At 49.6% G+C, this 12,613-nt stretch overlaps 2 protein-coding genes across 2 annotated transcripts in view; one reads left to right on the forward strand and one right to left on the reverse strand.

The window, feature by feature from the left end:
* Positions 1-899: 899 nt before the first annotated feature.
* PNMA2 (PNMA family member 2) lies at positions 900-10,044 on the reverse strand. The gene is given in 3 exon segments (NM_001133537.1): positions 900-5,427; positions 5,731-5,860; positions 9,988-10,044. A coding segment is annotated over 1 exon segment (1,095 nt). The 5' UTR covers positions 4,940-5,427; positions 5,731-5,860; positions 9,988-10,044; the 3' UTR covers positions 900-3,844.
* A 157-nt stretch (positions 10,045-10,201) lies between these two features.
* DPYSL2 (dihydropyrimidinase like 2) overlaps positions 10,202-12,613 on the forward strand; it is a 143,280-nt gene continuing 140,868 nt past the window's right edge. The window contains exon 1 of the mRNA XM_024250562.2: positions 10,202-10,851. Coding sequence (XP_024106330.1) covers positions 10,498-10,851 — 354 coding nt within the window. The 5' untranslated portion in view covers positions 10,202-10,497. The remainder of the gene's footprint in view (positions 10,852-12,613) is intronic.

Below are 12,613 nucleotides of genomic sequence, written 5' to 3' on the forward strand. Positions count from 1 at the left end.
TTGGGTGAGTGGGAGATGGAGTTGGGCCCCCTTGGGACATTCCTCTTTAATGGGCTGGTCTGCAGGATGTATGGCCCAGTGAAAGATACTCCCCCATTGCACTTTAGAAAAAAGAAGGAGGAGCAATTTCAAGAAGGCCAAAGGCAAGAGGAATTTTCCCCCATATACCTCCATAGAATAAAAGGTGACTTCAGGCTGGGCACGGTGGCTCATGCCTGTAATCCCAGCACTTTGGGAGGCCAACACAGGTGGATTACCTGAGGCCAGGAGTTTGAGCCCAGCCTGATCAACATAGTGAAGCCCTGTCTCTACTAAAAATACAAAAACTTAGCTGGAACATGGTGGTGCACCCCTGTAATCCCAGCTACTTGGGAAGCTGAGGCATGAGAATCCCTTGAAGCCAGTAGGCAGAGTTTGCAGTGAGCCGAGGTTGCGCCACTATACTCCAGCCTGGGTGACACCTTGGCTCAAAAAAAAAAAAAAAAAAAAAAAAAGAAGAAGAAGAAGAAAAAGGGTGACTTCAGCCCAGAAAAGCAATATTCTACCTTCAGGGTCATTCACCCTTGGCAGAATAGAGCCTGGGAATTTATCTGTACAGTTACTTTCCTAAGCAAATGAGCTGGGGGGTCTCTGAGGCAACTGACCTCCATCTGTTGTTTCTGTATATTTTAAAAGAGAAATCGATGATGGGCGGACCGAGCTCTCCCTTGTTCCCGGAGACATAGTTCAAGTATTCTTGTTGAAGCATTTTTTTGCTTTCAGGTTTTCTTGCCTAGAGGATTCTAAGACCTTTTGGCTTTAGCTTGATTTTCTCAACTTATCTCTCAAAATTTTTCAGTAACAAAGCTCCTTCTTCAAGCAGTAGTTTATAGAGGCCATGATATAGGAATCAGAAAAACTCAGGATTTTATTAGCATATATTTATTTTATAACTTCACATTTATAACATTTTACTTTGTATACTGTCAATAAATGACAATGAAACCATTTTTATAAATACAAAAACACATGAAATTAGGGTGTCATGGTAACCACTGCATCACTTTGGTGGAACAGTATTAAAAATATAATTTAGAAAGATAAATGATCACAAGTGATACCTTTTAAAAAATGCTTTTCTTACAATTTCAGGATATTCTTCAGTTAAACGTCGAACCACAATCAGAAAAAATAAGTAATTATTTAAAAGTCAAACCTCTAACAATTGTCAACAACTGCTGGAAGAGTCATCACAAATATAAAAAACAACAAGCACTCAAATTTACAATAAGAGCTGAAACGGTTTCTAACACCAGGGTAGACTGGAAGTCAACTGGAAACATATTAACTTGTTACCACACAACTGTCAGAACAATAAAGAAAGCATGCATTGAGCAGACAGGAACATCGTGAAAATCCTAAGAGCTTCAATGTATTGAGGGCTTTCTGTGTTCCAGATGTCATGCAACATGCTTAAAAAGCATTAAGTCATTTGTTCATAACAACCGTGTACTCTCATCTTCTTATTTTTCAGATGTGGAAACTGATGTCTAGAGAAGCTAAGCAATTTGCTTACAGTAGGCACAAATCTACCACAAGACTACACATCAACTGTGTTGGAGCTTTGCCTAGCACATATAACTAAATGGTGCTCATCTGCACTGCACTCACACACTTAGGTGATACACAGGTCTGATCTAAATACACAGGTCTGATCTAAAGAACCATGTGGTGCTACCGCTTTTAAAATCTATGAACAATTAAAAGAAGTTCGAATACGTACGCAGATACCATAAAGGAAACTTTGCTCTAAGGTCTGCCCAAAATGAGCCAATCTGGAAATAAAAGTAAACCTGGTGGTGAATGCTGATGTGTTAAAATTTGGTTATCAGCCCATTTGAATCTAGCTGCTATTTACTAGAGATTTAAAGAGTTTAGCCCGGGCACGGTGGCTCACACCTGTAATCCCAGCACTTTGGGAGGCTGAGGTGAGTGGATCACTTGAGGTCAGGAGTTCGAGACCAGCCTGGCCAACATGGTAAAACCCCGTTTCTACTAAAAATACAAAAATTAGCTGGGTGTGGTGGTGGGTGCCTGTAATCCCAGCTACTCGGGAGGCTGAGGCACGAGAATCACTTGAACCTGGGAGGTGGAGGTTGCAGTGAGCTGAGATTGCGCCACTGCACTCCAGCCTGGGCGATAGAGCAAGACTCAGTCTCAAAATAATAATAATAATAATTTTAAAAAATAAAGAGTTTAAAATACATTTTGGAGATGGAACTGCTAGAAAATCTCTGCAGAACTGCAGAGCACAATTTGAAAGTCATCATGATGGTAGAGGATGGACTAGTGTGAGTGAGAAAGTTCTGGGCTTCTGTCTAGGCTCCATCATTTCTTAGCATTTTGGTGTTGAGGAGCCCACTTAACCCATCTGAGCTTCAGTTTCTTTCTCTTTATAAAGAGCAAAATTATACCACAACAGGGTGGCTGTATACATTCAATGAGATATACATGAAACACTTTGCACATAGTAGGCCCTCAATAAATGTGAGTTCCTTTTTTCTCCTCTTTGTCCTTTGTTGCCACTAAAAACCTTCTCTAAGCAAACCAGCCTGCTCACTAAATCCAAACCTGCCCTAAACACCCCTGCTCTCGAGCATGCTGTCCCCTCATGTCCCCCTTTCTTTGGGGACACCTCTCAGGCTGTGGACCTCTGGAAAGCAAAGCTTAGGTTGAGTCATCTGTGTCTTCAGGGCCTGACACAGCACCTAGTTCTGGGACCATCTATCTGACACCTAGCAGAAAAGCAGGAAGAACCCTTCCCAGGTTAAAACAACAACAACAACAACAACAACAACAAAAATCTGCAGGCAGAGATGGTCCTATTCACTGGGTGATGACACTTTTACTGGGGTGATGAACTTATTTACACGAAGGGTTAGTTAGCCTTTTACCTGTCTAGATCATCTCCTCATCTAAACTGGAAACTCTCTGAGGGCAGGGCCCATTTTGTAGGTTTATAACTGCTCAACTGCAGGTTATAGCTGTAGTCTTGTAACTCCCTGTGCAGTGTCTCACAAAGCCAGGCACTCAGAGAGAATTTGCTGATTTGAGAAAGGAAAACACCTGACAAGTCAAACAGCTTTATTTTTGAAACATTACAAAAGGTATTTTTTTTTTTGACTGCTAATTCTTTCTTCTATGGTATGGGCCAATTCTGGTCTATTTGGGATTATTTAAAGAAAATTGGAAGTACAAGTGTTTCAGATTCCTTCAGGCTTACTATCTAACATTTGGAGTTTAATCTTTTGTTCATTAATAATCTACATAGGGTCTAAGAAACTCCTAGATATTTTTTTCTTAAAAAGAAAAATCAAGGGCCAGGCATGGTTGTTCATGCCTGTAATCCCAGCACTTTGGGAGGCCAAGTTGGGCACATCATTTGAGCCTAGGAGTTCCAGACCAGCCTGAGCAACACAGCAAAACCCTGTCTCTACCAAAAATACAAAAGAATAGCTAGGCATGGTGGTGCAGGTCTGTAGTCCCAGGAACTTGGGAGGCTAAGGTGTGAGGATCACCTGAGCCTGAGCCTGGGAAGTCAAGGCTGCAGTGAGCCGAGATTTTTGCACCACTGCACTCCAGCCTGGGTGATGAGAGTGAGACCCAAGAAATAAAGAAGAAAGAGAAAAAGAAAAAAGGAAGGAAGGAAGGACAGGAGAGGAGAGGAGAGAAGGAGGTAGGGAGGGAAGGAAGGAAGGAAGGTCAATAATTGGCTTTCATGCTTTGATTTCAGTCCCATACATTAAAGAAAAAATTTTTTAAAGGTCTTAGCCCACTGGCTGTGGGTCCTGCCCCCAGGTGGTTTTCAGTCGTCTCCCTCATGATTCCAGCGGCCATAGCCATCTCCTTCCTCTGGCTCTTCGATACTCTCATTCTCAAAGGAGGCCTCTTCCTCCTCTTCTTCCCGTATTACCTTCATTAGCTCAAGGAAGCTGGGGGGCGGGCCCTGATCCTTCAGCTCCCTAAGCCGGCACCACAGCATCTGGTTAAGAGTGGCCCCAGCCATGACCTGCTCCAGGCGGACCTGGTCCGCGATACGCCGAGGGATGGCGCGTTTCTCCACCGCTCTCCGGAGCAGGGTTTCTAACCGTAACACATAGGCTGAGACCTTCTCTCCTTCCTCCTGATAGGTCTTCAGATACCTCACCTGGGCTGCCCTGCGGCTCTCTAGGCTCCCAAACACTTGCTTAAAGGCCTCCAAACACTCTTCTACACTGATGGACGGGTTGTCTGCCTGCACTATGTGCATGAGGTCCAGGGCAGGGCCCCGCAGGCTTTCCGCCAGCCACCTTTTCTTTTCTGCCTCTGTTACTGGCCACTCTTTGACTATCTCGGTGGCCTGTTCCAACCAGACCTCAAAGGGCTCTTCCTCTGGGGCTGGGACAGCACTCCCCGAGAATACTCGCAGTTTCCGGTATCTCATGGGTAGCAGGGGCTGAGGCGCGTGTGCCATTGCCTGTCCCAACAAATGGGCCAGTAATTCTGGTGAGATGCAGGGCACTGTGGCTGAAGACACACCCTCGTGCCCCAGGGCTCGAAACATACCCGAGACCGTCTGCCCCTCTTTTTCTAGAAAGAGGTTCAATCTTTCAAGAAACTCAGTGTCCTGATTAGGGGTCTTAAAGATCACCTTCCAGACACCCCCCTTTCCCTGGACTTCACTGGGAATGGCCGAGACATCAGTATCTTCCAGAAGCTCTAGTAAAACAGCATTGGCATTCTCCTGCTTCCGGAATATCTTGCCAAGCAGTCTATACCTGCCCAGAGACTTTAAAGTCTCCTGAAGGACCTCCTGAATCTCAGCCTCCTCATAGTCCGCCGGTATCCCCGTAACCATCAGTGACTTCTGCTCATCCACACTCATTATCCTGCACCAGTCCTCTAACAGTGCCAGCGCCATTGTCCTAAGAATTGACCCACTCTGACTCTACAGGCACCAATTTGTTAGTGGTGCAGCTATGCACTGACTTAATATTGAAAATATCCTGGATGAGCTTCTAACCTTAGAACCCACCAATGAATGGGTCCCAGACTAGGACACTCAAAGACAGTCACAAAGTTTTCTGGACAAATGACCCTGGCCTACTCAGTGGCAAGAACTCAGGACTTCTTGTCTTTAGGCCTGACCCAGGTGGGCAGGTCGTATCTCAGTTCTAACCACACCTCTGCCTGCAGCTCTGAAGTCCGGTTACCAATGATTTTCTCAAAGATGCTGGCAGCCACGTGGCGCTGACCCTTCTCTGATAGTTGAGGCACCTGGGACAGCTGCTTTCTCCACAGCCTCCTGGTCTCAGATGTTTCGTCTCTCTCCAGTTGATGGGAAAATGCCTTCCACTCTGGCACCCAGAACTCTTGAAGAAAAGCCTCCCAGCAGGGCGGCTTGGACCCCTGGTGAAACAATGTTCAGTTTTACTATACAGCACTCTCTTTCCCTGGAAGCATCCACACTCTAGTCTGGAATGGAACTGGGGGCAGATGGTGGTTCTACTTTACACTGTGCTTGCATTTGTCCCACTCTGTCAGACCCCTTCTTTGCTCACTGTGACTTTTTTTCTCTTGAGGACTCCAATGAAATCTGGTGTTCCCACCATATGCTCATCAGACCTGTTGATTAATGTCTGAGCCCCATTTAAGGACAGGATTCAAGGTCTTTGCCATTGAAAGATGAAATCAGGAGATGTGGCTAAATACCTGTTGATGTGTTCTCGAGTGTTCCGCGAGAGGTGAGAAGCTTATTTATTCACCTTTTAGCACGGGAAGACGTCACCCACCTCCACACAGTGGTGTGTCTGGCTCTTAGCTCCAGCCAAGCCAAGCTGCCCTGTTACACATAAACAATAAGAACAGGTATTTATGCTTCATTAATATTCAGTAGGAAGACCGTTAATGCACTTATTCAAAAATATGATAATCCTTCACAATACTACTCAATATTAAGTTGCTTTACCTCTTTGATTAACAAAACTAATGAGGAATCACTCAAACGTTTAAAAATAGTTTAATCTAGGTATAACAATTCAGGGAAAAAAATCTCAGGGCCAACTAAGTTAAATTGGGTATTATGAATTAATTCTCTTTTGTTGTGTCTGGAAGGCTTTGCAAACACACATTTGGGCTTTGCTTTTGCTATGAATGGTAAGTGAAATAGTTTGAAGGTTTGTCCCCTCCAAATCTCATGCTGAAATGTGATCCCCAGTGTTGGAGGTGGGGCCTGGTGGGATGTGTTTGGGTCATGAGAGTGGATCCCTTATGAATGGCTTGGTGCCATTCTTGGGGTAATGAGTGGGTTCTTGTTCTATTAGCTTCCTCAAGATCTGATTGTTAAAAACAGACTACCACCTCCCTCCCCTCACTCTTGCTCCCTTTCTTGCCACATCTGCTCCCTCTTTGCTTTCTGCTATGACTGGAAGCTTCCTGAGGGGTCACCAGATACAGATGTCAGCACCATACTTCTTGTACAGCCTGCAGAACTGTGACCCAAATAAACCTCTTTTCTTTATAAATTATCCAGCCTCAGGTATTCCTTTATAGCAACACAAAATAGACTAAGACAATAAGTTACTAACACAACACTCTCCAGGCATTTGTTTCTGTTTCTGTTTTTTGAGACAGGGTCTCACTCTGTTGCCGAGGCTGGAATGCAGTGGTGTAAACACGGCTCACTGTAGCCTTGATCTCTCCTGGGCTCAAGCAATCCTCCCACCTCGACCTCCTGAGTACCTGGGACCACAGGCACATGCCACCATGCCTGGCTAGTTTTTTAATTTTGTGTAGAGATGGAGTCTCCTTACGTTGTTCAGCCTGGTCTCAAACTCCTGGGCTCAAGCAATCCTCCCACCACAGCCTCTCGCAGTGCTGAATTACACACTTGAACCACCACACCCAGCCTTTCCTAACATTTGAACTTTAACCCATCATTTGAGAAAAAAGAAAAAAGGAGGAAGCACACCTATCAAGGATTTTGTTCTGGAGAACCTGTGAGGATTAGAGAACATAAAAAAGTTAGAGTTGGCCAGGCGTGGTGACTCATGCCTGTAATCTCAGCACTTTGGGAAGCCGAGGCGGGTAGATCACCTGAGGTCAGGAGTTTGAAACCAGCCTGGCCAACATGGCCAAACCCCGTCTCTACCAAAAATACAAAAATTAGCTGGGTGTGGTGGCAAGTGCCTGTAATCCCAGCTACTTGGGAGGCTGAGGCAGGAGAATTGCTTGAACCTGGGAGGCAGAAGTTGCAATGAGCCGAGATTGCACAACTGCACTCTAACCTGAGTAACAGAGCAAGACTCTGTCTCAAAAAAAAAAAAAAAAAAGTTAGAGTTCCTGATACCTCCCAGTTATTGCTGTGGAGTGTGTGTTAAGGGGCTACAACCATTTCCCCCTTGGCCTAAACATCTTCATCAATTCGAATGGGGGCCATACGCCACAGTGCTGTCCTGTAAATCTATCAGCAGTGCTCCTGCTGTGGGCACATCTCCTGAGTCTTCTGGGAGGTGCTGAAGGCACCAGGGGTGCCAGAGAGCCAGGAGGGCAAAATGCTGCTTCACCCCCGTGCCCAGGAACCCCAGAGACCTGAGACTGCTGACTTCTCCATGCCTGACTTTTCCTTTCTAAAATGTGGGGACTGTGGGGGAGGGCCAGGTGCAGTGGCTTACACCTGTAAACCCAGCACTTTGGGAGGCCAAGGCGGGAGGATCACTTGAGCCCAGGAGTTTGAGACCAGCAACACAGTGCGACTCTGTCTCTACAAAAAGGAAAAATTAAAAAATTAGCTGGGTGTGTGGCACTCGCCTGTAGTCCCAACTACTTGGGAGGCTGAGGAGGGAGGACTGCTTGAGCAGAGTGGGTCAAGGCTGCAGTGAGCTGCGTTTGCACCATTGCATTCCAGCCTGGGTGATAGTGTGAGACTCTGTCTGAAAACAAAAATAAAAATAAAAAAACAGCTGGGGGCAACCTTCCTCCCCACTGGGATATTTAGAGAAAACAGGGAATGTGAAAAGATACTGCCTGGGAAAAAGCATCTCTACGGTCTACAGAATGACTGCTATGCTGAAGTTAGGCTGTCTTCAGATGACTCTTCCTCCCAATGTCACCTGCAGTGTGACCTTCAAATAAAAACATGGCAAGAAACATCCTTGATATACAATAGGGCCACGGATGGAAATATCTGGACACGGTAGAAATAGAAGAACCTTGTATTTTCTCACATAAAGGGGGTCACAGGACAAGCTGGAAAAGAAGCCAGACTTTGAGGTGGAAGACCCTCCCTGGAATTGTTGGATCATTTAACTAAATACCCAACCTTGGCTATGCACCTCAAGCTCTCTAAATCTGTTTCCTAACCTGGAAAGCAGTGCCGATAAGGCACGCATCTCACAGTGGGGCTGTGAGTAGGAAATGATGTAATTCAGTTGGAAGCGCTTTTTTCAAATGCTTTATTCAAATGCAAAGCACATCTGGCGCTAAGTCCAAAATGCCCCCTCCTGTTCTCTCAGCCCCTCCACTGCTATATTCTTCTTCCCCAGTCTGTTTCTCATCCGGAGACGCCTTTCCACCGATCAAGGTGGGCTGATCTTCAAATTGCGACTGGTTGTCCACCAGATGTAACTATATTCACCAAACTATCTCTCACAATTGGACTGTGGGGGTGGTTGGTAACCGCATTTAATCCTGGGCTGACAATGGGACTGGATCCCTGGTTACATGGCCCTACGCGGTGGCCCTGCGGTAAACGGCCTCTCAGCCCAAACCCACCCTGGTTACTGAGCATGCCCAGAACTCCCTCCCGGGCAACCAAAGGAGGGGCACCATTTCTGCAGGATTTTGCCACTGTGGAAAGAGAGGCGGAGCTGTCATCGCGCAGAGGCAGGGACTGATAAGCGGAAAGGACGTGGGGATGGGAAAAAGCAATGAAGGACCAGCATTGACCATGTTAGGCACACAAATCTAATTGCCCCCTGGTTACTTATCAACCTGGTGGCCGTGGCTCAGCTACCGCACACACACACCAAGTTCCTACACACCTTTCCCCTGCTTGGCCCCACACAATTCATGACACTCACAGCCCACATCCTACCTCCTACTCCGCACCAGATGCGCACCCGCACTTACTCCCCAAACACGTGGCATCTGGTAACCCGGGAAACACCGCGGCTGTGGCGCAGTGCGCAACAGGGGCGGGGGAACCAGGCGGGGCTCTGGGGCGCGGGGAAAAGCTGGAGATTTGGGGAGGGGGTTTCAATTTGTTTGTTTGTTTTTGTTTTTGTTTTTGTTTTTTTGGTGAGGGAAGCAGAATAAACCAAATCGCGACACGTTCCTGCGCCCTTCTTGGAGCAGTGGCGCAGACACGGTCCATGGCGCCTTGCGCAATAGAGCCGGTCTGCACCCCCTCTTTAAGTCGTGGCACTGGGCTGGAATTCCTGACTGCACTCTTTGCTACACCCCCATAGACCGCAGACCTGCGTCTCTCTATATATTTCTCTCCCATCTGCTACGCCCCTCTGCATTTCTTCCCGCCATGTTTTGTGCCCCCCCACTCCCCCGTCACCCCAACCACACCAAAGTGGATGCACGAAGCGGGAACCTTCTCGTTTCAGTCTCTGCTCCCTGCAGCCTGCCAAGACGAGTGGACAAACTGAAGCTTGGGTGTCCAGCGTCTTGGCTGCCCCCCTCCTGTCCACCCTGCCTGTGCTATCCTTGTCCATCTTCAGTGCCATCCCCCTTCCCACACCCTGGGTAGCGTGGCGCCCGGCTTGTCCCCTTTTCCCATCCATCAGCTCACACCCAGGGTAACGGAGAGGAACCCCTATCCACAGTGCGCCCTCGCCCCCCGCCCACCTCCGCCATGCGGCGGGGCAGAGGCGCCTGGGCCAGGCAGGTGGAGGAGAAGGGCACTGGGGCCGGGGGCTGCGTCCTCGGGTCCTCACTCCGCGTGCCCTACCCGATACTTACCCAGGCGCGGAGAGCGGTCAGCGGGCCCTCCGCTCCGCATCCATTAGCTGGTGGTCTGGCCGCTTCACTTCCGGAGCGCGGGGCTAGGGGCGGTGCCGCCCTCCCCTCTCTCTCTCCTTCCCTCCCCTCCAGCCCTCCCCTGCCCTCCCCTCCCCTCCCCGGCGCCGCGCCCCGCCCGCGCCTCCCTCCTCCCCGCGCTGCCGGGAACTGGCAGCCTCTCGGCTCCCGCAGTCGCAGCGGACGCCCTCCCAGATCCAACTTTGCCGCTTCCCCGAGCTCGCGCTGTAGCCGCGGGGGGCGTGGGCAGGGAGGGGAGAAGCGGGGTCAGGGGGAGGGACCGGGAGGGTGGGTCGCCGGCTCGCCAGCCCTCCTTCCTTTCTGTGCACCTTGCGGTGGGCGGCGAACGGCAGCCGCGGCAGCAGCTAGGGGGCTTGTGCACACAGCGAGGGAGACTTAGGGACTGGCAGACGGACGGACGGACGGCGAGGACCCTAACCGAGCCCCCGAGCCATGGCCGAGAGAAAGCAATCCGGGAAGGCGGCAGAGGACGAAGAGGTCCCTGCCTTTTTTAAAAACCTGGGCTCCGGCAGCCCCAAGCCCCGGCAGAAATTCTGTGGCATGTTCTGCCCGGTGGAAGGGTCCTCGGAGAACAAGACCATCGACTTCGACTCGCTGTCGGTGGGCCGGGGCTCGGGGCAGGTGGTGGCTCAGCAGCGGGACGTCGCCCACTTGGGCCCGGACCCGCAGCCGCCGTACTCGCGGCAGGGCCGGCGAGCCGGCGGGGAGCCATCTGTTGAATCGGGCCGGAAGGTGGAGATCCGGAGAGCCTCGGGCAAAGAAGCCCTGCAGAACATCAACGACCAGGTCGGTGTGGGGGTGGGGGGTGGAGACGGAGGACGGGGCGCGGGGATCGCCCCTCCCTCGCCCCTGAGCCCGGCGCGCCCACCTTCATGCCCCGCCCTGGACCTCGCCTCCCGCATCTGCACGCGCACCCCGCCCTACCCGCCCCTTCTCCGCGCAGGGTGCGGCGAGGCTCGGGCTGGGCGGTGGGCGGCCGTGCGCCCACAAAGGCTGCCCGCGTCTCCTTGAGCTTGAGAGGTGGGGGGTGGGCATAGGGAATGGGCTGATCCCCTGCTGGGGCGGGCGGTGGTCGTCTGGGAGGGTGTTGGCCGCGGTTCCATTCTTCTGAAACCCTCCGGGGCGGCTTCCGATTGCAGCTGCGGCTGGGTGCCCCACCCTTTTTTTGAGGCGGCTCAGAGCGTGCGGTGGAGGCTTTGCGTGAAGGCCCGCGGCTCCCCGGTGGTCGGGAGGGGCGGGGGTTCCGACGGCCGCTCCCTGCAGCCTCCGCCGGCGCCTTCTGCGCTCACGTCCCGAGCTCCGAGGCCAGGACCATGGTCAGCGCCCCCGGACCCCACTCCGAGCACCGCACCGCCCTTGACTCCTGCTCGCAGCGTGAGAAGAGCCAGGGAGGCCGTGGAGTCGCCCGAGGAAACCGAGACGCTCCTAAATAGCCTATGTGGGGAACAAAGTTCCAATAAGTGTCTCAGCCAGGGCTTCGCAGAGCGCTCCCCAAACCGCTATGTGGGAGGTGCTTTAGGAAGCGGGGAAGTAAGTGGATTATGTTCAAAGGGTCAAAAAGACAAGAAAAGGGGGAAAACCCCTCGCATTCGAAATAGACTGTCGAAGAAGACTAAACCCCCTCTTATTGTGTTAATGGGGGAAACAAAGGCCAATTTGGTCACGCTTGATTTTAGAAAATGTTTGTCACTTTCTGACAAATATGAACAGTGAGCATTTTCAGCGCAGTAATAATCTCACACCCCAATTCTTTCTTTATCTGAGTGATCCTTACACTAGTGTAATTCTTTTCCACAGCCTTAATTTCTTAACTGAGAATTTACAATGCAAAATGTTTTAGCACGTTTTCTGTTTCTCTCCCATGCCTGCTGGTAAAAATGAGAAGTCAATCAATGAATGATTATTGATTGAATACCTATTGTGCGCGTTGCCTTGTAGGGCAGGGGGAAGGTTAGTTATACAAAGTGCAAGAGGTTTCTTCTTCTCAGAGGGCTTCCAGAGTAGTTGGGAGTGGTCTATACATATTCAGCGAGGGATTCCACAAACATTTACATTTGTGTACTTACAGTGACAGCCTTTGAGAACAATTCAGAATTGGTGATGATGGTTGGGGCATGATTTGACTGTTTGCTGATGTGACATAGAATTTTGCAGCTTTTGACTTTTGTAGGGTCAAGTCTAGGAAAAATAAGCCATTTGCTGTCATTTGTAAAAGGTGACACAACTGGTAATTTATATCCACCCCCAGCCCTGCCCTCTAATTTATTCATATAAGGGAGTGTCTCATATCCATATTTCACTACGTGTCAACCAGAAGAACCTAAATCCAAAAAACTTGCTTTGTTCCAAGTGATCAGACAAGTAAAAGTTTCTAATAATGTAACTTATACTGAAAGCTGAGTGAGTGTGTGTGAAACACTTCCCTATGTGAATACATTGAGTGAGGGCCAAAATCATATAGCATCATGGTTGAGTGAGTAGCCTCATGCATGGCGAGTTGTGCTGGTGATTCTGATGTCCTAGAGGAAGCAGAAAAACAACTGGAGAA

The sequence above is a fragment of the Pongo abelii genome, chromosome 7 (assembly GCF_028885655.2).
Source record: "Pongo abelii isolate AG06213 chromosome 7, NHGRI_mPonAbe1-v2.0_pri, whole genome shotgun sequence".
NCBI classification, from domain to species: Eukaryota; Metazoa; Chordata; class Mammalia; order Primates; family Hominidae; genus Pongo; species Pongo abelii.